The sequence below is a fragment of the Notolepis coatsorum genome (genome assembly GCF_963971535.1).
Source record: "Notolepis coatsorum genome assembly, chromosome: 2".
Classification (NCBI taxonomy): Eukaryota; Metazoa; Chordata; class Actinopteri; order Aulopiformes; family Paralepididae; genus Notolepis; species Notolepis coatsorum.
The window spans coordinates 105784165-105811948 of record NC_140166.1 but is presented as its reverse complement, the minus strand read 5'-3'; the positions used below and the strand labels follow the sequence as shown (position 1 = coordinate 105811948).

The following is a 27784-nucleotide window of genomic DNA, read 5'->3' as shown; positions in this document are numbered from 1 at the left end:
ATTGATCATTTAATAAATGTAACAAGTACATAACAGTGTCTTAGGTCTAATGTCGGCTTGTAGTAGTTTAAGAATTCCCTCTCAAATAATTAAATGCTTCAAAATCTAAAATCCTCTGGAACCCTTGAGGCCAAAAATAATGTTGGATGGAGGCCCATCCTGGTTCAAGTGCTCTATGTGAAAGCTGAATATGACACACACACACAATCTATGGTTTCCACTGTAATGTAGATTTGTCAGATAGAGAGAGGCAAGTTAGACAATAAAACAGCTGCCTTTTTACCCCTGTGTCTGAAAACTAAAGTGTTACACTCTTACCATATACCCCCCCCCCCATAAATCTTGTATTCAACTTCAGCCCTGATCATAACCACCACATATTCAATTAATTTGAGAATGTTAACCCTTTTAAATGCCAGTGTTTGTGATGGCATCACAAATGATTGTTAAAAAGAAATTATATATCAAATGCAAACACCTGGACAAGAGGCAGGGGAACTATGTGAGAATGCTGTTCATCGACTACAGCTCAGCATTAAATACCATAGTCGCCTCCAAACTCATAACCAAGCTCAGGGACCTGGGCTTGAACTATGACCTCTGCCAGTGGGTCTTGGACTTCCTGACGGGCAGACCCCAGGTGGTAAGAGCAGGCAACTGCACCTCCTCATCCATCACGCTCAACATAGGGGCCCCCCAGGGCTGTGTTCTGAGCCCCCTCCTCTACTCCCTGTACACACATGACTGCGTGGCACAGCGGAACAACAACACAATCATCAAATTTGCTGATGACACAGTAGTGGTGGGCCTGATCTCTGCCAACGACGAGAGGGCCTACCTGGAAGAGGTAGAGAATCTGTCACAGTGGTGTCAGGAGAACTGCCTCTCCCTGAACGTCAGCAAAACAAAAGAGATGATTGTGGACTTCAGGAGGTCGGGGGTCAAGGACTACAGCCCCCTCAGCATCGACGGGGCACCAGTTGAGAGAGTGAACAGTTTCAAGTACCTCGGAGCCCACATATCCGAGGACTTGACATGGACCACACACATTGACAGTGTTGTGAAGAAGGCACGACAACGCCTCTACTTCCTCAGGCGCCTAAGGAAGTTCCAAGTCAGTCAGAAGATCCTTAGGAACTTCTACTCATGTACAATAGAGAGCATCCTGACTGGCAACATCACCTCCTGGTTTGGGAATAGCACTGCACAAGACCGTAGCAGACTACAAAGAGTGACACGTTCAGCCGAACGCACAATTGGAGGGGGGCTTCCCACCCTCCAGAACATTTACAACAAGCGGTGCAGGGGGAAGGCTAAGAGAATCATCAAGGACTCCAGCCACCCGAACAACTACCTCTTTGAACTGCTGCGGTCAGGCAAGCGATACCGGAGTCTTAAGGCGAGCACAGAAAGACTCAGAAGAAGCTTCTATCCCCAGGCCATCAGGCTGCTAAACGAACAATAAACACTATGCAACATCCATCAAATGCACACAGCACACACACCCACACGCACACAATCACTTAAACAACACACTGCAGCGCCCACTCTCCACACATTAGATCACACAAACACACTTTATATTTATTGATAAAGGATTTGCACTACAACTCGTACACCTACTGTAAATTGTACCTAAATTGCACCTCATCCCATTTCTGCCTTGCACTATATAGTATTGTATATTAGTACACTGCATAGTATATTATATGGTAACTCAGTTATGTCTATTCTGCATCGAACATTGTACATACCGGTATGTCTATACTGAACACTGTGACCTCATTTTTTTTTTTACTTCTAATTTACATGCTATACTATGTTATTTTATTTCATACTTATCTTGTCTTGCAGTCTCTGGAGCGTAACAGTAAGAAGCATTTTGTATAAAAGTATTCTGTACTTCTGTATGACAACTATTAAAGAAACTTGAAGTATTTTTTTCTGGGGGCGATTATTACAGGCTAGCATATGTCAATGATTAGCAACAACAGAGATTTTGATGGATTTTTTTGTTTTGTTGTAATGTCAGATTTAACAACAACTCTTTTCAGAAAAGTGGGAGTATTTCATTTTTAATCTTGACATTATGATCAGGGCTGAAGTTGAAAAGATTTACGGAAAAAAAAAGTGGAAAATTATTTCAACATATAATATTTTGATGGTATTTTTGAAGGGGACCATTTAGTCCCTTAAATGGTAAGAGCATTTTTTTCCAATCTGACATTACAAAAAATCCATCAAAATCAGTGTTGTTGCTAATCATTGACATATACTAGCCTAGTAGCCTGTAATAATCGCCCCCCAGATTGAAAGTACAGTTTAAAAGTTTAAAAAAATCCAAGATAATTAAAAAATACACACCGTTGCCACATGAAGTATATTGGCTACAAACATAACCACTGCAAAGTTATCAAAAAAGAAGAATCTCAAAAGGACTATTTTGTCCTTATCAGACACACAAGGGTTAAGTCATAGAACTCACAAACACGCACACACCCACACCAGATCTGGCAAACTGACTATTCCTTAACTCCCACTCCCACAGCCTTGAGCGTAGGAGGGTAAATCCTAATTGAAATACCTTTAAACATTAGCCAAAGTACATTCCACAAGATTAGGGATGCACCGATATGAAATGTTGGGAGTGAAATCAGTGGGGAAGAGCGAGAGGAAGAGCGAGAGAGGGAGTGAGAGTGTTTTTGGAGTGGGTCTTACTTGGTATTAGATCACAGCTGAGATGTCTGTTCAGCTTGTCCTCCAGCTTCAGCAGCAGCGTCAGCTGTCAGGAAGGAGGAAGAGACAACATTGAGCCCCGTTTCATTACGTCTTGACCGTGTAAACTAAAGCCCAACCCATACGGCTCATCACCGTTACATCCGTACCGGTGTGCATCACCCATATCCTGCCGGCTGATTAGCATACTTTAGGAGGGCTTTAACGGGCGAGCACAAAGATACTGGTATCATATGAAATTAGAGATCTTGAGGATTCTAAAAAAAAGGTACCAGCCGTGTCATGCTTGCTCACTGGCAAAGGGGGTACATTGTGCTCCAAATTTACGGGGCACTTTACCAAACATTTTGCAGATTATTTTGCACATAATACACATCCAAAAACTCTAAACCATTTTGCACACATTGATTTAATTTGACACGTTATTGAGAGTAAATTAGTTTGAATATGGTCACCAGTGATGTCATCGGGGACATTGAATCCTTGTGTTGCGTCAATTAAATGATAAGGTAACAGTCCCTATAAGACGACAAGTATTGCAATTTTTTCATCTACATCATTTCATGGTGCTGTAATGAATATATGTGTGTGTGTGTGTGTGTGTGTGTGTGTGTGTGTGTGAGATGGGGTGGGTGGACTAAAAACATACGTGATATTTTGCTCCCTCCTCCACTGGCTCGATGTTACATTGCATGTGGACAACCTGTAAGACAAGAATGAAGAACATCTGAACCTCTTATGTCACATAGTAAAACCTCTCCTGCCATACTGTGAATGTCACATAGTAAAACCTCTCCTGCCATACTGTGAATGTCACATAGTAAAACCTGCCATACTGTGAATGTCACATAGTAAAACCTCTCCTGCCATACTGTAAATGTCACATAGTAAAACCTGCCATACTGTGAATGTCACATCGTAAAACCTGCCATACTGTGAATGTCGCATAGTAAAACCTGCCATACTGTGAATGTCACATAGTAAAACCTGCCATACTGTGAACGTCACATAGTAAAACCTGCCATACTGTGAATGTCACATAGTAAAACCTGCCATACTGTGAATGTCACATAGTAAAACCTGCCATACTGTGAATGTCACATAGTAAAACCTGCCATACTGTGAACGTCACATAGTAAAACCTCTCCTGCCATACTGTGAATGTCACATAGTAAAACCTCTCCTGCCATACTGTGAATGTCATAGTTGTCCAGGGATGGGCCTCTTGTTTCTATACTCTTGTGGATCTTTAATACAGGTCCAGAAACAGGAATGTCCCATCAAATAAAATTCCCTTTCAACTTTCTAAGCTGACGCAATTCCATGATGTCATCGCATGTTTTTTTTCTTTTTCGACTTTTTAGGAAATTGCCTAAAAGGCAATCTGTGGAACTGCCCTTTAACTCCCCAAAGTAGAAAAACAACAGTGTCTCCCATCTTTTCCTCAAGGCTTACAAGTTGTGGTAACACAAAACGGCATCACCAGTCACAAGTAAGACAAACATACACCAAACGCGCGCACAGCACACACACCTTGCGTGTCTCATGCTCGGCGGGTTCCGGCGTGGGGGACTTGATGGAGGGGGTGACTATGGGACACTTCTCAGTCTCCTGCTGAGGCTGCTGAGGAACGGGTGGACCAAACGCCGTCAGAGGATAGATTCCATTCCTGGGAGAGAGACACCATCCTATGAGTATATATCAAGGCACAAAGTCTCCAGGAGAAACTAAAAAAAGAAATTCAAAATAAATAAGATTAATGACATAAGGGCTCACAGGGAGGAACAGGGACAGAAAGAGAGGGGGGGGGGGCAGGGATATAGAAATAAAGGAAAGGGAGGAAGAGTGTAAACGGGGTTAAGGGAAGGAGGAGGGGAGGAAGTGATGAGAAAACAGTGAGGTGGGGAGGGAGGGACGGACGGACAGAGAGGAAGGGTAGAGGGGGGAGATGGAGGTAGAGGGAGGGACAGAGAAAGGAAGGGTAGAGAGGGGGAGATGAGGTAGAGAGGGACGGACAGAGAAAGGAAGGGTAGAGGGGGAGATGGCGGTAGAGAGGGACGGACAGAGGGGAAGGGTAGAGAGGTGGGGAGATGAAGGTAGAGAGGGAGGGACGGACAGAGAGAGGAAGGGTAGAGGGAGATGGAGGTAGAGACAGTGGTTCTCCATTGCTACGTCAGTCAAGTCATGTGTAGAGTTTGTGCTCAAATGTAAAATAAATAAGTACATTAAATATGATGGGGTCACTTACACTGTGAACCAGACATGGCTTGTCATGTGCCTTCTCACATTTCAACAGAACAAAAACAGGGTCACGGGAGCATTATGGCTTTAAACTGATGATGCTGCTACAGCGCCGCCTACTGGCCAACTGGCACCAAATGTGTCATGGTCACTCAAGACATCATCTGCACATGTCCACTGAATTTGGTTGCAATAGACCACCGTAACACTTCCGGGATTCTGAAATCAGGGAGGAGATTGCGGGGGGGTCAAATGAATGAATGTGGACGAGAGCCGTGATGCAAGTGGCTGCCGATACGGCTGTGGGGGTGCTAGAGACATGATCGAATAGACGTTTATGCGCCTCGCTCTCCTGAACACGGCGTGACCCATAACTAATCGATCAGAACTAAATCGGCAGAGAAAAAGCCCGTTTTAAAGCACCTATTCCGCATGGACATGCGCAGAGTGCCCATGGAGTCTGGACGACGCGAGATGACGCTCGAATGAATGTGGACTGTTCCATCAGAGGGGGGAGCTTCGATGGTCATGAAAGTGGCTACAGACCGCTGCACTTAAATATAAATATTAGTCTACCTGGAGACTCAATGAGGTAATTGTAGATGTCGCCATAAGACGCGTCTGGCCATTTAGTGGGATCATTTTTCATTATCCTGTTCGGCTGAAAGGACATTGGCCACCGAAGCTCCCCCCTCTGATAGAACAGTCCACATTCATTCGAGCGTCATCTCGCGTCGTCCAGACTCCATGGGCACTCTGCGCATGTCCATGCGGAATAGGTGCTTTAAAATGGGCTTTTTCTCTGCCGATTTAGTTCTGATCGATTAGTTATGGGTCACGCCGTGTTCAGGAGAGCGAGGCGCATAAACGTCTATTCGATCATGTCTCTAGCACCCCCACAGCCGTATCGGCAGCCACTTGCATCACGGCTCTCGTCCACATTCATTCATATGCACCCCCCGCAATCTCCTCCCCGATTTCAATGTAACGCGGAAGTGTAGTGGTCTATAGCACAAAGCGTTCAGGAGATGACATTTTTTGTTATATAAGCCCTGTCTGCCCACAGCAAACTTTGAGGGCCTGCTATAGCAAAACTGTATGGAATATCAAACCATCGAGAGACGCTCTGTAACAAATCCGGTAACGACTGCTCAAAATCCATAGGAGTAGTGAAAACAAAACAGATTTGTACAACATTATCAATGGTGGAAAGTCTATTTGTATAAAACACATTTTGTTTCTGAGACTTACGGTTCAGAATTTACAAGCCAAAATGTAGAGTTCATTGTTATAGCACCACCATCTGGCCAATTGATATACTTTTTTTTGTCCAAGTAGTGGGGCCGTTTCTGAGACCAAAAAGAAGAAGAAGAAGAGGAAGAGGAAATACAACAGGGTGCAGCAGCTTGGAGCCCTGCTGGAACACTCATGACAAATAAAAGACAAAGAAAATGTTGAACAAAAATACATTTTCAAAATATCAAAATATAGTATTGAAAAGTGTAGCAACCCAGCGAGAGACTTATCAAAGAGAGACCAACCAAGTCCTTCTCTCTTCCTATAATGCATCATGTGAGCTACACCAGGGCGTCACGTGCAGAAACTAGAGCGCCACAGCCACAGGCTCCACTCACACCAATGACGGATGTAGAGGTTTTGGATGAATGTGGCCATTTTTTCTTTAGCATAAATATTAGACCAGATCTTATAAATTGAGGTGTTCTGAACATTTTGATACATCCAGGACAAATCGAGTTTGTTTGAGACTCACCAGCCATCTCAGTGTTAATGATGGCACCGGTGTAAAAGATTCCCGCCAGAAACAGCAGTGGCCAATCAGAGTGCAAAACGCGAACGCGGAAGCATGAACCGGTTGCCTTTCGAATAGACGCCTCCCAGACACTGATAAGGTTTAAATCCTGGTTATTTTTTACTTACATGGAGATCATCAATGAAACCTCACGTTACCCATGAAGTAGACTTAAATTACCAATCAGTGATCTACATGTAAACAAATGGGGAGCTGCAACACTATGGGCAACAGTGGCTCAGGCGTTAAAGCAGTCGTCTGGCAATCCGGAGGTTCCCGGTTCGATTCCCGCTCCTCCCGGGCAGCGTGTCGATGTGTCCTTGAGCAAGACACTTAACCCCTAATTGCTCCCGATGAGCAGGTTGGCACCTTGCACGGTTGCCTCCGCCGTCGGTGTGTGAATGAATGGGTAAAATGTGAGGAACTAATTGTAAAGCGCTTTGGATAAAAGCGCTATATAAAAAAGCAGCCATTTACTATGAATAAGGAAAAAAGCATTTGTAGTCTTTTGATGATTAATAAGAGTTTGGGGTCTTTGGTGGATACTTAACCATGATGTACAAATGTTCTGAACTGTCCCAAGACCATTAGGAATGAGGTGAACATTACAACATTAAAGCTCTGTAATGGTGGTCACCTGCACCAGAGTGTCATGGGAAGTTTCTTACCGAACATCCTCCAGGAATTTATCCAGCTCCAACGCAGGAAACTGAGAAAGCCTGAAGAAGACATGGAGTTACAATGAGTGAATACGGGGAGCTAAGCTTTTAGCACATCTGGCCTTTAAAATGGATAGATGCAATCCATTTTAAATAAAAGAATTAGAATAAATAAGTCAAGTGCACATACTTGACAATACAGGTAGACTAGACATAGCAGTGGATGAGTATAGGGCTGCACGATTTTGGGAAATAATCGAATGCGATTTTTCTGACAGATATTGCGATTATAAAAAAAAAATTAAGCAGCCCCACAGAGGTTTATTGTAAAATGCGGCTTGCATCTGGCCTACGCGGTGGGTCTTTTCGGGACACAGAGCCTGAAAATGTTTCTTTTTACCTGGGAATCGATACCGGTACGGCGGTACCCAACGGTACCTTTTTTTCTGTACTTTACTCTCCCTCTCTGAAGTCTAAACTTCACAACACACAATCTAAAACCCCTTACCTCCCTCTCCCAAACCGATCTTGTATCTCAATCTCCTGGTGCTAATTGCATCATTCCAAAATCACGATTTCGATTTAAAATCGATTATTCGTTCAGCCCTAGATGAGTACCGGTACTACTAAAGATTATCAGGGCCTGATTCAAACACTTCACATTAAAGTTGTGGTGAAATTGTGCAATTCTCTATTCTTTGTTTGTTTGACCTGATGCGATTTTACCGTCTTACTGACAAAGCATGCTCCCCTGAAGAACACTGCACACCCGAACACCCCCAGGCCAGAACACAAGTTGCAAGTGCACTCGGCGTGTAATTCACTAACGTCTGGCAGCAAACACTGCCACCTTTCCACAGATTGTGTTTGTGCTGCAGTTGAACTACAGCGTTGATATTATTCTTTGAATTGGGTGAAACCATTATGGCCTTGCCCACAGATCATTATTATGCGTGTGATCCTAGCACGTCAGCTGCTGGGAGGTTGTAAAAGGATTCGTCTTACTTGAGCTGACGTCCATCCTTCATCTCAGCAATCACCAGGTTGGGGTCCATATTCTTGGTGATCTCCTCCAAGGCATTCTCTGGAATCATGTCTGGACAAACAAAGCATCAGAAAACTCTAAACATCAAGCCGATGCAAAACGTACAACACATATCTCTTGTGCAGACGCAGAACGTACTACACATGTACTCTCTTGTGCAGACACAGAACATACAGATATCTCTTGTGCAGACACAGAACGTACTACACATCTCTTGTGCAGACACAGAACATACTACACATATCTCTTGTGCAGACACAGAACATACTACAGATATCTCTTGTGCAGACACAGAACATACACATATCTCTTGTGCAGACACAGAACATACTACACATATCTCTTGTGCAGACACAGAACGTACTACAGATATATCTTGTGCAGACACAACGTACTACATATCTCTTGTGCACACAGAACGTACTACACATATCTCTTGTGCAGACACAGAATGTACTACAGATATATCTTGTGCAGAGCTGCAGACACAACGTACTACATATCTCTTGTGCACACAGAACATACTACACATATCTCTTGTGCAGACACGGAACGTACTACAGACATCTCTTGTGCAGACACAGAACGTACTAGTCAAGTCAAGTCAAGAGTTTTATTTGTCACAGCATACAAGTATACAGTGAAATGCGGGGGGTCTTGCCCGCAACGATTGTGCATAATACAATAATAAGAATCCAATAGGATGAGAATGCGACATTTGTGCAATAATACAAGTAATAAGAGTAAAGACATATCAGGTATTCGATCCCATCCCTATACTGAATAGGTGTGGCATCAAGATGCTGATTAAACAGCATGATCACTACACAGGTGTTCCTAGTGATGAGGATAACAACACCACACCACAGACGCCTCAAGTTGAGGGATGGTGCATTTGGCATGCCGACTGCAGTCCACTAGAGCTGTGGCCAGAATAATGAATGTGATTGGTACGCTCTGTTCCAGTATCTGTGACCAACAGATGCTTATCTGCAGCCCGAATTATGTGAAATCGATAGATAAGTGACTAATAAATCAGTTTCAGTGGATCAATTTCCATATATTAACACTTTGAGTGCCAGCAGGGGGCGCACGATTTATCGCTTGAATGCCAGCCTTTTTAGACAGATTTTCCGATATTTCATGATTTTCACGGAGCTATTTCTATATTCTATATTATAGCTATGCGTCTAATACGCCCGTCGCTTATCAATGACTTGCTTGCAGTCAACATGTACGAAACGGATTGTTTTTTTTCATCTGTACATTTCCGTTTTATACCGTTTTGAAAAACTGAAGTTTTTGGAAATTTCCAGAAAAAAAGAAAAAGATTCTGTGATAATCGCCCTTTAGTGGAATACACAAAACACTCTGCCTATTTATGAATAGTTGTCAAATAAATGCTAAATTATCGATAGTATGTGTACTTATGCACGCTAGAGAAGCGGGCTGAAAAATCGATTATCTATTTCCTGGTCAGCGCACGCACACACACACATAGGGGACACGTTGTGATCCGCGGTGAAAAAAACTCTCGATTACCCCAAGACTAGTAACGTAGATTCCTTACCTCACATCAGATGTTCTGCAAAAAGATGATTCCAATTCCTGATCGCCATTCCAAATATCGATTGCGTTTATTGATCCAACGTTAGGTACTCGAAACACATATTCCACGCTGTTCTGAGGGTCCACAATGAATCCGATCGGCTCGGGTTACATGCCTGAGAAGTAAAATGTGGATTCCGGAGTTATATATCGTATAGCTTACGCTCTGCTCTATTGGAACTATCCCTTTATCCAATCTAATAATGAATAATTTTCTACACATGCACACACCCATCCGCCTGGCCACACCCACATCCGCTCCTCTACATAAGCGGGGTCGTGGCCACACCATCAGTTCCTTCCCTATTTTCACCACCGAAAAAGTGTCTGTAACACACTGACACCACTTTAGAGTTTATTGCCAAAATAGTTTATTGAAGAGGAGCTGCGTTGACATTGTATCTTTGTTTTCTCTCTCACTATTTCGAGGAAATAAAGTGATAATGTCTTCGCCACCGGAGTCTAGAAGATGATGATCATTCGGACCTCCACCGGCGCTTCGCATTAGGGGCGCAATCTCTAATTCAGCTTTCAGACGCACGCTTGCAGATAATGCTCTGGAAAATGTAGTGGATGGTGCTCTAGAGACCCTTTATTTTTTACGACAACGGATGCACTGTCTTCAGGCCCGACCTCATCTTGGTGCTTCCTACGCTGATGCACCTCTTTCATCCATGTGTCAGCCTTTACTGTGAAGTTGTAAAAATGTGTCAGCCTTCGGCGTGAACCATCCATCCTGATTTTTTCTTCTTCTCCTCTTCTGATGTCTTGCTTATGTTTTTGCTTAGTACCACCTGGACTGAAGTATTAAGCTCACCGAACCCTCCAAATAGATTGTTGAATTCTACCAATCTTGTCTGTACACCTTCCAAGTTACCGTTGTCGTCCTCATCCATTAATTGATTCATCTTATTCATGCTGACCTAACTTAGCTCTCCTCTTATTGATGGCATGACGGCCATCTTCCTCATAGACCATTTGTGTCATCTCAACCTTCTTAGGTTCCGACATTTTGTTGTTATCCTTCTTTCAGCGCTCCAGTAGTTTGTGTAGATTCCTTTTTCCTCTTGGAACAGAGTTCCCTTACTAATATGAGGGCCGATGATCCACTCTACTGGTTAAAGTTGCTTACTCGTGAGTAGTACGTTCGTTGATAAAGGAAAATAATGTCCACAGCCGCTCCAGTGTAAAACAAAGATATCCAAATGGTTTATTTCTCTTCCGCAGTGAAGTCTTTCTTTACAGAAGTGGTCCTAAAGCTATTTTCCTAAATATTCATGTTACTACTACAAGGTAAGAAAACTGTATTTTCCCAGTCTCCAAAATCACAGCCGACTCGACACATGAAAATTCCTCCACACTGGAAAGCCGTAAATCAACTTGCCGGCTCTTTCCACAGCAAAACGGTAGACAGGGCACCCTGGTCTAGAAATGCAGGCTTGAATCTATGTTGTTTAGTCTATCTGTTCAGTACTGCTCAGCAGTGTTCAAGATGAGAACTGACTGTTCTGAGAGAATTGTTGAGTATATACCGGTAGATATATAGATACACAACTGTTCTAATGTTTGGTCATCATACGGTGACATCACAAATGTTCTAGAATGTTTGGTTATGACATCATCACAAATGTTCTAGAATGTTTGACCATGACATCATACTGTGACATCACAAATGTTCCAGAATGTTCTATGACAAATAAGACGGTTCAATGACTTTATCTAAATCCAATCAATATTCCCAATGCCGTTTCAATGTAAGGTTACAAAAATAAACATAAACATTCATACAATACAATAACCTATAATAATAATAATGATCTGCCGCAGGAGGGGGTTGTCGCGCTGGAGCAAGGCTCCGCCATCGCCGCTTCTGGCCCTGCCAGCGAGAGGCCTCGTCAGCGTAGTAGACCAACCTGTGTTTGCGGCCTTTCGTCCTGCGTACGAGGTGCAGGTAAGATGTCCGTTGGACATTACCCCACTCTTCCTTCCTCCCCCTCCCGAATGTTTTGATATAGCTAATAAAAGCAATAACGATTAAATAACGCGATTTCTCGTCATTGGCACTCAAAGTGTTAACTTTTAAACTCAATCAAATCTTTGACATTGTCAAGTGCTGCGTTTATCTTTTTGTGTGTGTGTGTAAGACTCACGTTGGTGGCTGACTATACAGTGTGCAGCCAGTAGCTTTAGCAGGGGCACCTCGAACAGAGCCTGGTTGAACAGCAGCTCTCTGGCTGTAGGCCTCTTGTTGGGGTCACACTCTAGACACTTCTGGATGAACTCCTGACAAACAGTTTAAACACCATCAGGGCTGGGCATCATGAAAGAAACTCCATATCACCATAATAATCTTAAATATATTCAATTAGGGGTGGGCATTATGACAATCTTAGATCGTCGTCAACAGTTACATTTTTCTCACAGGGAGATTGTGATATATAATTATTGTACAATTTAATTTCTATTCATAACCTTTGCCCATAGCTGGTATGAGGAACATCATGGATTGTAACGAGAAAAGACTCAATCAATCAACATCATTGACAAGTAAGAAATAGGATTAGGGTTCCAAAACTACAAACAATGCTTGAACATACCGTACACCTCTCTGAATGCTGTAGAAACCAGATCAACAATAATATCTAGCCGTATACAAGCCATTATATGCAGTAAACACAGAGACTAGGGGTGCACCGATATATCGGTCGGGTATCGGCCGATAAGTGCCTTGTTGACTGCCATCGGCCTATAAGCTCAAATGTGCCGATGGCAGTAGCCGATAAATATCCATCAATTTGTGTCGCGTCAATCTGGCCCACACATTCAAACTTTAAAAAAGGTTCGACCTGCACAACGCCGCCCCCACACACGCACGCTACTGCATCAAAGTTACTACTTATGATTAACAAAGGCATTCGTTTTGTGGCATTAACGTCGTTATATAGTTACACATTCAATAATATCAGCGTATTTACCCGAACATAGCAAGCATTACTCATTCATATCTCAGTTGCTTCCTTTGCTCAGAGAGCCCGTACTGAGTTGTACCCATTCTGCAATCTGTTAATAAAGTTTTCAATCAGACAAATGTATAGAAAAGCTTTTATTATAACATTCGTTGCAGTAAAATCATTATGCCTCGTTTAGTACTCCTGTGGAGCGCTGGTAGTCCACTCGTGGCCAGCGGGGAGCTAACGTAATTTGCTTTGTTGTTGATCTCGTGGAAATCAATGGCGGACATCCCGGAAGTAAAAAACGAAAAGGCGCTTGCCGATTGGTGGTAAGAACAGCAGAGGCGGGTGCAAGCGGTGTGACGTAATTGGCAGAATCGACTGCCAATCAAAATTGTTCTGTTGCATTGCTTTGGTTGAGAGATAGTGTTTATTTTTTTTTAAGTAAAGTAAAGAGGCCTATGTTCATATCGGTGAGCACAATTTGTAACACAAAAAGAGAGACGTGTAGCCTATTTATTTAATATTTTATTTATTCATTTTATTATTATTATTTTATTTGTTGCCATGCCTAAAATAATAGTCAAGCATAGGGCTAAAACATTTTCATAAACAATATTATAATTTTTTGTTATATGGTTATAATAAAAGCTTTTCTATACATTTGTCTGATTGAACTTTATTAACAGATTGCAGAATGGGTACAATACAGTACAGCTCAGTGGACTGGAGGATGAAGACCAGAAAAAGACTTTCAGCTTTTTTACATAAGGGTCCTCCATTTTCAATTCATCAAAACATTTAGAGAAATACAAATATACAGTAGTTTCATAAAAAAAAATATATATATATATACCGTAATTCCTCTAATAGTAACCGGTATTCAATAAAAAACCGGGTCTCTATTAATGACCGGGTGCGCTGTTGAGCTAAGCAATTATAAGCCGGCCTCCTAATACAAGCCGGGTTTCATGTATATTAGAGTTATTGTTGTTATATGCTGGCCTGGCTGTGCAGTAAATACCATATAATGGTATGGTGTTAATGTTTACCAAGAGAGTAAGCCTACCTCAGAATTGTATAAAACGAAGTTATTATTATTATTATTATTATACCAGTATTGTGATTGCACTATTTTACTTTATTTTACTTTTTTTGACCACCTGTAATTGCACTGTTTACTACCGTATTTCATACAGTACTTGCTTGGTTTCAATAAATGAACCCAGTCCATTTTACTGGGTTCAAACTGACACAAAATGTTGATTTATTCATTATGATCCGTTTGAAAATTAGAAATATAGGCCTCTCTCTTATACATGCCTCCTCCTAATACAAGCCTGGTATCCGCTACAGTTGAAACAAATACAAGCCGGGGTTACTATTAGAGGAATTGGTATATTTTTTTGTGTGCCACAAATATCGGTATCGGCCGATTGTGTTAGTTGAACAATCGCTATTGGTGGTACATTTTCATATCGGTGCATCCCTAACAGAGACCACTTCTCTCTCTCTCCAGTATACACAGACAGCTCTACTAGGCAGTCTTACCCTCTGCAGGGGGTCTTCTAGGGACTGGATAACATTGTTGATGGCCTCCTGGGAGACGTAGGAAGACTCTCCATTTCCCTGGATCTCCAGCACTGCCATCTAACACACGCAGAGCTTGTTTTTTTTGGAAGGTACTACTATACATGCCAGCTAATACATCATCACATCTGTTGCTGAGAGGACGTCAAAATAATCACAGAACTGTTGTTTTAGGGGAAATTACGTGACATGAATAGAACAAGAGAAGGTGAAACATTTTGATAGCCAAGCTATCCTTGCCAGGGTTACAGCATCGAAGGATTGCTTGGCTATCGAAATGTTGCTTAATAAAAGTTTTGCATTAGAGTCAAGAGTATACATCCTCATCTTTTCATGCAACTGTTGGGACTTTGTTGACTGGCATCAATGAAGGTGACCATTTGATGCCTGTACCTATATCACACACCTGGTATTATTCACCATTTTCAAATGTTTATGCTATTTGTGGGATGAACGAGGCTTATGCTCGTGTCACTCACCTCTAAGACACACATGCCAAAGGAGTAGATATCTACTGCTGTGGTGACGTCAGCAACAGCTACAGACAGAGATGATGAGAAAGAGACTTTCAGTTATAGTTGAATCATTAGCATTCGTTTTACAGGATTCAGTTGTGATCAGAATCATTAGCATTCGTTCACAGGAAAGTGGTCATCAGTGGTTACAGGCAGCCATACTGGAAGAAAGAGAACTACAAACATTCTGCGGAAGGCCCCTATTGGGAAAATAACTAGATAACAATTAGAATGTTCTTTCTTTTATTAAGATGGGGGTCGTTTGTGAGCGCCTACCTCCGTATTCTGGGGCGTAGAAGTGCAAGTTCCTCCGCTCCTCGCGACACGTCTTCACGTGGTTGTTAATGGTGTCTGGAGCAACTGGAGAGAAGAAAGGAAGGGAGGCACAGAGAGGAGGGAGAAGAGAGAAAGAGGGGATATTTAAATCATTTTGGGATGTTTAGTAGAACTGGGAGATATACCTAATATAAAAGGATACTGTCATGGATCCATGCAGGACTGGGAGATATACCCAATATAAAAGGATACGTCATGGATCCATGTGGAACTGGGAGATATACCTAATATAAAAGGATACTGTCATGGATCCATGCAGGACTGGGAGATATACCCAATATAAAAGGATACTGTCATGGATCCATGCAGGACTGGGTGATATACCCAATATTAGGGCTGACTTTCGAATATTTTTTTGGAATTCGAAGCTTTGTGGCCGAGATTAGATTTTAATTCGAAGCTTCGAGATAAAAAAAATTAAAATGTCTCCTTTTTTAAGTTTTTTTTTTATGTTGTGGGACTTGTACAGCACTTTGTTCAACTTTGTCAGTGCTGTAAAGTTTAAACCTTTTTAAATCTTAGACAAACAAAACACTTTGCTTTCATGAAATATTGTAAGCCGTCATTTGAGGCTTTATAAAAGCAGCACAATGAACACAAATCTGTCAGTGCCGAGTCCGACCTCATCTTAAATAACAAACAGCATTGCTTGTTGTAGTTAGGCAGAGTTGATTTTGCAAAAAAAAAAAAAAAAAATATTTTCATATTCGAATCCCATGCCCATCGAACGAAGCTTCAAAAGTATTTAAGACAGCAATATAAAAGGATAGTGTCATTAGGGATGGGTACCTTTCACATTTGAACCGATACCGGTACCTGTGAATAGATACCGGTACCCAACGGTACGTTTTTTCGGTACTTTAGTCTCAAGAAATGTTATTTACCTACCGGTACCTCAGTCGTGAAAAAAAATCCAAAATTCAAATAACTACAATTGACAGTTTTCGGCTTGCCATTGCTCCGACTGCTTTGTTGTTGAATCAAGTCAAATCCTAGGTAAGCATATATTGTGCGTGTGAACGTTGACATGAAAAGAAAAAAGGTAAAAAAAATAAATAAAAAAGTTATTTTGTATCTCACTTGAATCGATACTCTGTAGTACCGACGTGTTTTGGTTTGGTACCTCAAAAGTACCGAATTCGGTACCCATCCCCAAGTGTCATGGATCCATGTAGGACTGGGAGATATACCCAATATAAAAAAGGTATATCCATCATGGATCCACTGTCTAAATTCCCTGACTTTTCCAGGTTTTACAGTAGGAACCCTGTAAATAGACAACAGGGACCACAATGGCTAGTTGGTGACATCCACAGTGATGCAATGTCCTCTCTGGAAAAGTTTGTAAGTTACATGGCAGCCTAATCATTTAGATGTCCATGTTAATGTGTTCACCCATCCATCTGCACCTTTACAAAAACGTGCTTTGGGTGTCTGGTTTGCTCCATACCTGATCCTATCTTGATGAGTCCATTGTGCTGGATGAAGATGGTGTCACAGGTCAGGTTGCCATGGATGATGGGGGGATCGCAGGCGTGGAGGTAACTGAAGAAGGAAACCCCACAATAGTGTGACATTTTATCCACACTGGCACTACTTAACTATTCTGTGATTCATTGACTTCATTCATTCATTGAATCCTTCAGACGAAAATGCATGATGTCTCATTTAAAAAAGGGGAATTCCATTCTGGGTCTGTAGAGAAGTTGATTTGCTACAGTAAAGAATTAGCTCGCTGCCAGCTCTGTACAGTCAGGACAGATATATATATATATATATATAGCCCTAAATCTACTGCACATGCTCCAGCTTCCTGCTTTACAAAAGGTCTACACGGAGTTGAAAGGGGGCAGGCCATTACCTGGTGAAGGCAGACAGCGGGTATATACCCAAACAGCCAGGATTCTCAAACAACCTTTTGACCATGCAACTAATACGAGCTGTTGAGGGGTAGTTCATGTTTTTAGTTTTATGAGAATAGCACCATCATGAGGCCAGGGCCCTTTTCCTCGTACCTGGCTATCGTCACGGTGACCAATCGCTAGGGAATCTCTAGAATGGGTTTGGGGCGACGCTAGTATACGGAAGTGGCTCTCAAGGTGACGATTAGACACTTTATGTTGTCAGTAGATGGCAGCATTGGTTTAAAATTAAAAGGTGAAAATGTTGAAAACTACAACACTGCATTTCCCAAGAGTGTTAGCACAGGTCGCAGGTCACTGGGATGTGTCTATATTCTTCGACGTGATCTGAACAGCGGTAAACTAATACTGCGACCTCGGTATAGCGACCGCGAATGGTCAACTAATTATCTTACCAAAAGTGCGCTGGTAGCATTACATACCGGTATGTTGTCTAAAGGGGGACATATGGTACAATTTAAGATTCTAATGATAATCGGCATATAAAAAGGACAACATAGAGCATCATTAATTTGTAAGAAACCTCAATGAAAACGGCGCAGGGTGCTATTGTTATGAAAATGTGATAGAATCCTATAAAAATGTGGACGCATTTGGTTTACGTTCCGTTAACGGAGTTAGCCGGATAATTTTCAGGATAACTTTACTTAAGCTAGACCTTTCGGTTCCCCGACGTGCAATTTTCTAAATCACTATGGCAACAGATCAGAAAGTTTGAACCTGGTCGAGGGCAGGGTTAAGTTCAGTTAGCTGGATAACCTGCATGGCCACTTCCTTGCAAAAAGATAGGCCAGCTCTCCTTCCTGAAATAATCCTCAGTCTAGATCCCATTATACCATTCTGAATTATGTTTTTGTGCTTCGTTTTTCTAGAGAGGCTTTTGAAATGTAAAATAATATACCTAAAATGCTGATAATAAATCATATTCAGTAGGGATGTTCGATATTGGCTTTTTTACCGATATAGGCCAACTCTTAATTTCCGATATCAACCGATACCGATATATGCAGGGCCCCCCCCCCCCCCCCCCAAAAACGGAATAATTGCAGGTAATTAACATTACTTATTACATGGCGTTTTCACATTCGCAGAAATGCTTGCTTGTGATTGGTCAACAGCCCCCCGACAGCGGTCATTATTTTTCAATAATGACCGCTGTTTTTTCAATAATGACCGCAGTGCGCAGCTGTTGGCAATCAAGCCCACATCAGTGCAGCAAATCAGCCACACCTGCCGCGCTGCACTGACAGCGGAGTGTCAGCGGAGCCAGAACAGAGGCTGCCCGCGATAATAATAATCACTTTATTTGGGCTGACAGAGCCACAGAACAACTGCGATTTGTCAAATGAATTAGGTATATTGTTAGTAAGTTAGCCATGTAATAAGCGGGATAATGTATAGCGCTGCACTGACAGCGGAGTGTCAGCGGAGCCAGAACAGAGGCTGCCCGCGATAATAATAATCACTTTATTTGGGCTGACAGAGCCACAGAACAACTGCGATTTGTCAAATGAATTAGGTATATTGTTAGTAAGTTAGCCATGTAATAAGCGGGATAATGTATAGCCTACTCGTAGGGGTGGGACGATACATCGATCCAGATCGATACATCGATGTAATTATCAACAATCGAATCGGATCGATGCGATGTAATAAGATCGATTCATATCGATACTCTTATTTTGAAAATCCTGTGGCGAGTCTCATATCCGCCCAAGAACAACAGCAGTAGCTCTGTGTGTGTAGATGTTACAGCATAGCATTCTCCCTTTCTGTGTGTGTGTGTGCGCACGTCTTTGGAAAGACCAGATGAGGTCAGAGGAGTTTGATGTTTAAATGTTATTTAAACATAAACAATATAATACATAATAAATGTAGGCCTATACATGATCATGCAACATCAACAAATTGTTGTAGGAACGGTTTGGGAGAGGGAGGTTGTGAGTTTTGAGTTCCAAAAAATGTAGCTTAAAGTTTAAAGCTCAATATATAAAAACGTGGCACTTTACAGTGAACAGGAGGTCTATTTGTATTAAAAACAATAGATTGATTTTCCTTTAAATGTCTGGAAGAGCTCAAAAATACAAATGTCAAATGATATTTTCATTACCTTTTTTTTGTTGATCTAAATGTTACTGATTGTGTTAAATGGGCATATGATATCATCTCATATCGATTGCAGGCACCTGAATCTAATCGTATCGTATTGTATCGTGAGAGACTTTGTGATATCGGCAAATATCGTATCGTTGTCCAAAGAATCGATATTGTATCGTATCATGATGAAACTGGTGATTCCCACCCCTACCTACTCGGTCATTGTGACCTCGTAGCCATACATTATCCCTTACATATCTCTTGTCGTGGAATTAACACAACATTATGCATACTTTTGACAATAAATAAAATCTGAATTTGTTCTTAGTTGCTTGCCTGGATAAATAAAAGGTTAAATAAATGTAAAAAAAATATTAAATATATATTTATTTATTTTTGAAACCGGTACAGATAATTTCCGATATCACATTTTAATGCCAATAACGGCCGATAATATCGGTAGGTCGATAATATCGGACATCCCTAATATTCAGCCTATGGATTTACTTTTTCCTAAATTATGCACGTCATATATACGGCGCTCGCGAGGTGCGATATTATACACACTATGTGGTTATTTTAATAACGGATCATTGCAAATGTGAATCCCGTGGGGATGTTTTTAATGAATGGAACCTATCGGGCATTTGGCTCCGATTCGTTTCATATTCTCGGCTGTGGATGTATTTGCGCCCGGATTGTGTTTCATTCAAGCATAAATTGAAGCGTCTTCATGTGTGGATTGTGGATATGAATTATGACGAATCTGAATATGTGGATTGTTGAATTGTATTACCGGTACTGTCACTCACACGTTATTGTGATATTGTAACTGGGATTAAAATGTCTGATGAGATGCGCTGTTTGACGGATTTGATGACGTGGACGTGACTTGAGAAAATGTATGAGCAATTGCAAGCCTTTGACGTTTTGATGAGAAAATGCATTCAAGCACTGTTATCTGATGATTAACATGACTGGTGTCACTGGTATAAACCAAAGGTTAATCAATTCAATGCATGTATGGATGATGTCCGAAACAGATTAAAACTTGATTAATAGTGAAACTGTATAGCCTCCAAGCCTCGGGCACGTTATTTCGGGGGTCGCGCCTTGAAAACTTTGGGAACCATGTATTTATATAGTACATGATACCTAGGCACATACAGTACAGATATCCTCATAAGTATCTATTAATTCATATCAATTAGATACTCTTTGGGCTTGTTTTTGTCTAGTTATTCTGAAAGAGTTTAACTAATTATTTTCGCTAGCAAGATCTCATTCCATTAAGCCTACTGCCAGCAGGCACATTTAAAGAAATATAATCTGATTGATTGGGGTAATGAGGGACTTAAAATTAGCCTATGCATTTAACTTGTCGGCGAGGCTATTGAGCCGTACTGCATTGTACCCATTCTGCAATCCGTTATAAAGTTTTCAATCAATCAATCAATCAATGCCGTTAGAAAATCAGGATTTCTGCGATCGACACCTGCGGTCTTTTCAGGTGAGGCGGCCGCGCGCAATTATCCTGAGTATCAAGTCTGGTTCGAATTAACGAGACTGAATCAGCGTTCGAGGAACAGGGAAAGCCTGGATTCAAACATCGGGTTTGGGACTTTTGATCGACTTAGTTGAACCAGGTACGGGGAATAGGGCCCAGGTGACTCAGAACTTCAGAGGCCTCTTTGCTATTGTAAGGCAAACATGTTTGTCAAGTTTGGTGGAAATCGGATGACTTTGCATTTACCATACGTTTTCTTTCCGGGTGGGAAGGTGGTGGGCTACGAGTCCTATGACTCCTACTGGTCGGTTGGGGCACCGGTTGGGGCACCTGTTCAGAGCGCAAACCACTCTCTCAGTGAACCTCCTAATTGTCAAGTGAAAAGAAGCAGCTGGCGACTCCAGATGTATCGGAGGAGGCATGTGGTAGTCTACACCCTCCCCAGACACACAGAGGAGGCCTGTGGTAGTCTACACCCTCCCCAGACCCACAGAGGAGGCATGTGGTAGTCTACACACTCCCCAGACCCACAGAGGCGGCATGTGGTAGTCTACACCCTCCCCAGACCCACAGAGGAGGCATGTGGTAGTCTACACCCTCCCCAGACCCACAGAGGAGGCATGTGGTAGTCTACACCCTCCCCAGACCCACAGAGGAGGCATGTGGTAGTCTACACCCTCCCCAGACCCACAGAGGAGGCATGTGGTAGTCTACACCATCCACAGACCGACAGTAGGGCAGCAATGACCAAGAAGGGAATTGGCATAACAACAAATTTAGAGATATAGGAGCTAAGTACAAAGTTTAATTTTTTTTTTAAGTTTGGCCTGATGGTGGCGCTGATGGAAAGCTCACAGGGTCACCAAAAACAATAGAGTTGAACATCTAGGCGCCATTGAAAGTACAAATACTTGAATTAAAGCTCTTGGAGTTATCACGTCTGTGAATTCATAAAATCATCAACACGTCCCGAGCAGAGCAAAATACAGGCAGAGAGCGGGGTCTCTGCGGGTAGACACAAAAACACACCTGTAGTGGGTCTTCAGTGATGATTGAGAGGGATGATGTTTGTATGAGTCTATACATTGCTTTTTAGGATAATTCTACTCATTATACCTTTAAAAGACAGTACTACTTTAGCGTGACGTATTACAAGTGATTTGGATTGACTTTACAACAGCAAATACATCGGCTGTCCAAACAATTCTGAAACTTTGTCTGAAGGGTTCAGTTATTGGCATAATGGATGGTATTGATTAATGGTTGGTGAGATGGAGACAGAGAGACAGACAGACCTGAGAGCAGACAGTATCTGGGTGCACCATCTCTTCCAGGCCTGCACAGCAACACAAGAGCACCATGTCAGAAACACTCAATAGCCTGCATTTCAAAACAGAGCTAAATATGACCAGCCTACAGGCGCAGTGTAGTGTTCCGAGAGACATGTTAAACTCAGGAGAAGTGAAAGTATTATATGGTACATTCTTTTCAGAATTTAATAAACGGTCCTCAAGAACACCATCTGAAACTAGAACATGAAATTATGATTTCACTGTCGTCGTTTACAAACATATTTAATATTCAGTGAAGTGTCTTCTAGTGAGGATGTGTGCATACTAATGCCTCAAAGTTATTTACTAACTCATGGAAATAATAAACTCGTTGCTACCTTCTCGTTCATGGTTTTGTGGTTCTTCTTAGTCTTCTTCAGAAACTGTTTCAAACTTCCTGATGACATGTACTCAGTGATGAAGATCACCTGAGGAAGAGGTCAAACAGTCAACAATGAGGGAGTCATTTAAAAGATCCAGATGCATCTCAACCTTACAAGGTTCAACAATTTTTTGGACGAATGGTTTTTCCCCACCAAATTGTTCAATACAGAAAGTGGATTAGTAGCATCTCTACACCTTTACCCTCATAGAGATTACAATAATCTATGAATATGCAAGTTGGTAACAAGCAGCCGTTTTACACCTGAAAGATATGACTCGTTTTCATATGGTTATAACAGATAGTACGTAGGTAAACACTTTTTAATTCTGGCAAAGTGGTGTTTAGTCCTTTAGACTGAATCATTTTTTTTTAATCCACTTTTTCTCCCCATTTTCTATTTTTCTCCCATCCCAATTTCGTATTATCCAATTCTTCCCTCCCCCGTCTTGAACGTTGCTAGACTATGCCTCCCACTGGTTGGCTGTAGTGAGGACAGAAGCCTTGCATCACGTGTCCCCTCCGGTACACGAGGAGGCAGCCTGTCGATCTGTAGGAGTCGCTGTCCACAACGTCCAATCCCCACCCACCGGCTTTCCCACCCTCTAACACTCTAACACTGTTAGTATGAACGACCGGCCAGCTGGTAGCAACGGCGAGAGCTGGGCTCGAACCCAGCATCTCCTGCGTTAGTGGCGGGCGCCTTTCCCACTGCGCCAATCAGCCGCCCCTGACTGAATTTGAACTTTTGAGAAACGCTGTAAGCTTTTCTTTGGGTGAAAGTGAACAGACAGAGAGAGGAGAGTTAGATTCAAGCTTCAAGGCCACATTCCGTAGGGGAACACTCCTTTCACAGACAAGAGAGAGACAGCCGTTGCCTAGGTGATGAGACGGGTAGATAGCAAATTACAGACAGTGGTAGATTACTTATTAAGGCGCTTATATACTCGAAACCGACACGTACGAACACACGGCTGCAGACACGGCTGCGCACTGTGGGATAAACAATTAGCAGGTAACAGTTAGCACTGCAGGTAACCTACAGCAACCAACACGCTAATGCTACTGTTGGAAATGTCCTTACGCTGCGAGCAGAAGACGAGCATGATGCTAAACGCAGGCGCAAGTTGTTAGTTGTGTTACACGTCACGCCTCTGATTTCATAACGAGGAACACACCAACATTTGGGGAAATTAGCTTACCGTCTTCTCCAGAGAGAGACAAGAAGATGGATACCAGTTTTCTCTCTGTGCGTTCAGTAGAAAGCTATCTGGCTGCATGTTAGCCTAGCTTAGCACAATGAATGGAAGCGGACAGTGCCGGTTAGCCTTCGGGAGAGGTGTTAGTTGGACAATGAGTAGGCTAACCGGCACTGTCCGCTTCCATTCATCAATTTCCATTCATATTTCATCAATCTAGCCTCACGTTACCACTGGCATTCTCTGAGCTCGAATTGGGAAAATACCGCCCCCTATCGTCTCTCCGGATGGTACTGCACCCCATTGGATTAGACTGAATGAAACGCATGGCAAAAAAAAGAGTCCAGAATCCACATTTTACTTCTCAGGCAAGTAACCCGAGCCGATCGGACTCATTGTGGACCATCAGAACAGCGTGGAATATATGTTTCCAGTACCCAGCGTTGGATCAATAAACACGATTGATATTTGGAATGGCGATCAGGAATTAGAATAATCTTTTTGGAGAACATCTGATCTGAGGTAAGGAATCTATTTTACCAGTATTGGGATAATCAGAGCTGTTTTCACCTATATATCAACGTGTCCCATATGTGTGTGTGTGGCTGTGAGTGTGTGTGGCTGATCAGGAAATAAGAGAATCGATTTTCAGCCTGCTTCTATAGCGTGCATAAGTACACATATACTATCGATAATCTAGTGTTTATTTGAAAACGAAAAATAGGCCGAAAAATGACAACATGTTTGTGTATTACAGTAAAGCGCGATTCCTGCAGAATATCTTTTTTTAAGTAAATGTCAACAATGTTGACTGCAAACAAGTCATTGATAAGCGACGGTCGTATTAGACACAGCCATAATTTAAGATATAGTTTATGCATTCGCAAATATGAGAGCTCTGTCATTGAAGTGGGTGGTGGCACGCAACAGGGTAAAAACGAGGCTGGCACTCAGATATCCTAAGGGCTACTGTTAGAGCTGTGTGTGTGTGCTGTAGAGTTCTGAGGCAGGTGGAAAGACTGAATGCGTGACCCTCACCCTGGCCCGGTTCTCCTTGGTTTCGGCCCAGTACTTGTGGAACTTGACAATGTTGAGGTGCTCCAACTGGATCAGATTGTCAAAGACCCCCTTCACCTTCTCCTGCACACACACACCCACACAAACACAACAACGGTCACACAGACGGATATTTCTATTCTATTCTATACAATAGCTTGTTGTCCCATACCTCCTGCAGCTTGAAGTTCCTCCTCTCAGAGAACATGACTTCGTTCCACACCACCTCCACCCCCTCCTCTGTGTCCATGGCCAGGTAGGCAGCATCTATCCCTGGGACATTCCTCTGGTTAATCTACACAAGACGAGAAAGCATTAGAATTGAACAGAAGAAAATAAAACTAAAAAGGGATAGAAAAGAGATATCCCCAGGATATTCCACCGATTCATCCACTACAGAATTGAAGGGAAAATAAAATACATAACAAGGTGTGCGGGAAAGTAATGTATGATGCAGGGGGCTTATTACTGCCTCTGTGAAGTGCCTTATGTGCAGAGGAATAATGTGGCAATAATGGATTCTCTCCTGGGGAATGATGAATAAACCTCCACCCGAGAGAAAGGCTGCTTTCACACCTGCCTTGTTTAGTCCGATTGAATCGAAACCCTGGAGCGTTTACCCCTGTGGTGCAGTTGTTGTACCCGTTCATGGTGCCTTCGATCCGCTTCAGAGTGAACTCTGGAGTGCCCCGTTTGAGGTGTGAAAGCAATCAGACCAAAAGTAATGTAATATGTAGCCTAACCCATCTACAGTAAATGTAATATGTAAGCTAACCCATCTACAGTAAATGTAATATGTAACCCATCTACAGTAAATGTAATATGTAACCCATCTACAGTAAATGTAATATGTAACCCGTCTCTCTCTCTCTCCGTCCCTCACCTCCTCCCTGCGTTTCTGCCAGCGGCCGCAGGGACTCTCCTCCAGGATGTCCGACTCATCTTCACTCTCGTCCTCGTCCTCCATGGCCGCGATGGGGCGAGGCAGGGTGGGGACAGGCGGGGACATGGAGGTGTTGCTCACGTCTGCCTTGCTTCCGTCCGCGGCCGGATGTGCTTTCCCTTCTCCTCCAGACATGACGGACACGGTGCTGGTTTCTGTCTCGTCAGTGCTCACGTCCCAGGACTGCAGGCTGCTCTCTGTCCCTCTCAAGTCGGCCACACACACACACACACCCCTTGGATGGCCTCACTTTGAACTGCCAGGGGCTGTGGAACTGTAAGCAAATGAACAATCATGATATATCCTGTTTTGACACACACAAAATGTAAATGTCAACACATTAAGACTAGATTCATGTGAGAAAACTACAAGGAAGTCTCCATTGTGTCTCTCTCATCCATATTTTATCTCTTCTCTCTCTCAACCTGGGCCTACTAAACCAGTTTAGCTTACCAGTTACCAGCTAACTGAACTAGTCGCAGCTAATAATAATAATAATACATTGTATTTATATAGCGCTTTTCAAGAACCCAAAGACGCTGGTTGAATACACTATTAAAGCAGCGTCACCAGTCAGTAGTTAAAGCTAATGTCAGTTTGTTTAATAGGTACGGCTCAGGCCAGAAGAGGAGCAACATTAACTAAAGACGAGAAACAGTTAAACACACGAGATGCCGGGCAGCCCTAACGTTACCAAGTTCCAGGCTAACGTTAGCTAGCTGGCTATATAAAGCGTTAGCCGGCTTCTTTAAACACAGATGACTTTAACAAAGTTAGCTGGGTAAAACAACACTAACATTTGAAGAAACTGACAGTGAACCGTACTGATACTACTCTGTAACAAAATACACCTATTTACAAACTGGAACATTACTTACCCAAAGGACTTCATCACAACAACATCTCTAGTTGTTGTTGGTCAGAGAAAAGGTGTTTGTAGATGAGCTCGCTAGTTCGCTCGCTGCTTGCAGCTGAGGTGGGAGGGGCCGTGATGAGGTGGGAGGGGCCGGGAAGCGTGTAGTCTTTTACCAACAAACTTGCAGTTCCGCGTTCGGGTTCTGCGATCTGATTGGCCACTGACGTACGCTAGTTCCCCCTCCCCCCAACTCCGCGGCGGTAAGTTCCCTACGCTAGTTCTGCCCCCCCGGGCCAACCAATAGTATCCAACTGCAGAGCCAGCGGCGCTTCAGGTCCGGCGGTCTGGGGACCGCTCAGCAGCGCCACCCAAATGGCTGAATTGCCAATGGTTGAATTGGAGTATTGCACTGTGCAGATTGCACATTTTGACAGGTACATGGGTACCTTAGGCGTGTAGTGTAGCTTGTAGACCAGGCCCATTGCAAGTTGCTGTACTCTGTCGTCTACTTAGTCTAAAGGCTTGTTCGAGATGGGATAGGCGGACGCAGATCTGCGCAGGTTTTACTACTGCCTCGCCAAGCGCGTTGCATGACGGTTAGAATGTTGTCCGACTTGCTCTGAAAATCTGACGAGGCGAGGCGCGGAACTCCCGCGGGAGCGAGCCGCGCACAGCCTTCAGAGCGAGGCTCCACAGTACCTCTCAGCCGGCTGCTCCCGGCTGGGAAGCGACTTGCTACGGTCGCGCAAAGCGCCTATTGGCTCAGAAAAGTTGTCAGTCACCAGCCACGTGACAGCCAGGGAGTTATGAGACGTTTGATTGATTGATTGGAAACTTTATTATGTTATGCGTTATCATCATATCATCATGATAAACTTCAAGCTGTCAGACACACACACACACATACATACACACATGCGTCGTCTGTTTTGCCTCAATACTGTATATATAATTATGTTTTGCCTCAATATACACAGTATACATATATATATTGATGCAA

General features: G+C 42.7%; 1 protein-coding gene across 1 annotated transcript in view; it reads right to left on the bottom strand.

Moving 5' to 3' along the window:
• Positions 1-26875, bottom strand: part of LOC311247646 (nuclear receptor-binding protein-like) — a 39834-nt gene extending 12959 nt beyond the window's left edge. Inside the window, exons 1-16 of the mRNA XM_084337914.1 lie at positions 26807-26875; positions 25869-26202; positions 25158-25280; positions 24968-25069; positions 22687-22776; positions 22313-22353; positions 16942-17036; positions 15432-15515; positions 15120-15178; positions 14602-14700; positions 12250-12382; positions 8452-8542; positions 7456-7506; positions 4270-4405; positions 3386-3439; positions 2719-2782 (exon numbers count right to left, since the gene is read on the bottom strand). Of these exons, the coding sequence (XP_084194040.1) occupies positions 2719-2782; positions 3386-3439; positions 4270-4405; positions 7456-7506; positions 8452-8542; positions 12250-12382; positions 14602-14700; positions 15120-15178; positions 15432-15515; positions 16942-17036; positions 22313-22353; positions 22687-22776; positions 24968-25069; positions 25158-25280; positions 25869-26063 (1417 nt within the window). The 5' untranslated portion in view covers positions 26064-26202; positions 26807-26875. The remainder of the gene's footprint in view (positions 1-2718; positions 2783-3385; positions 3440-4269; positions 4406-7455; positions 7507-8451; positions 8543-12249; positions 12383-14601; positions 14701-15119; positions 15179-15431; positions 15516-16941; positions 17037-22312; positions 22354-22686; positions 22777-24967; positions 25070-25157; positions 25281-25868; positions 26203-26806) is intronic.
• Between the last annotated feature and the right edge of the window lie 909 nt (positions 26876-27784).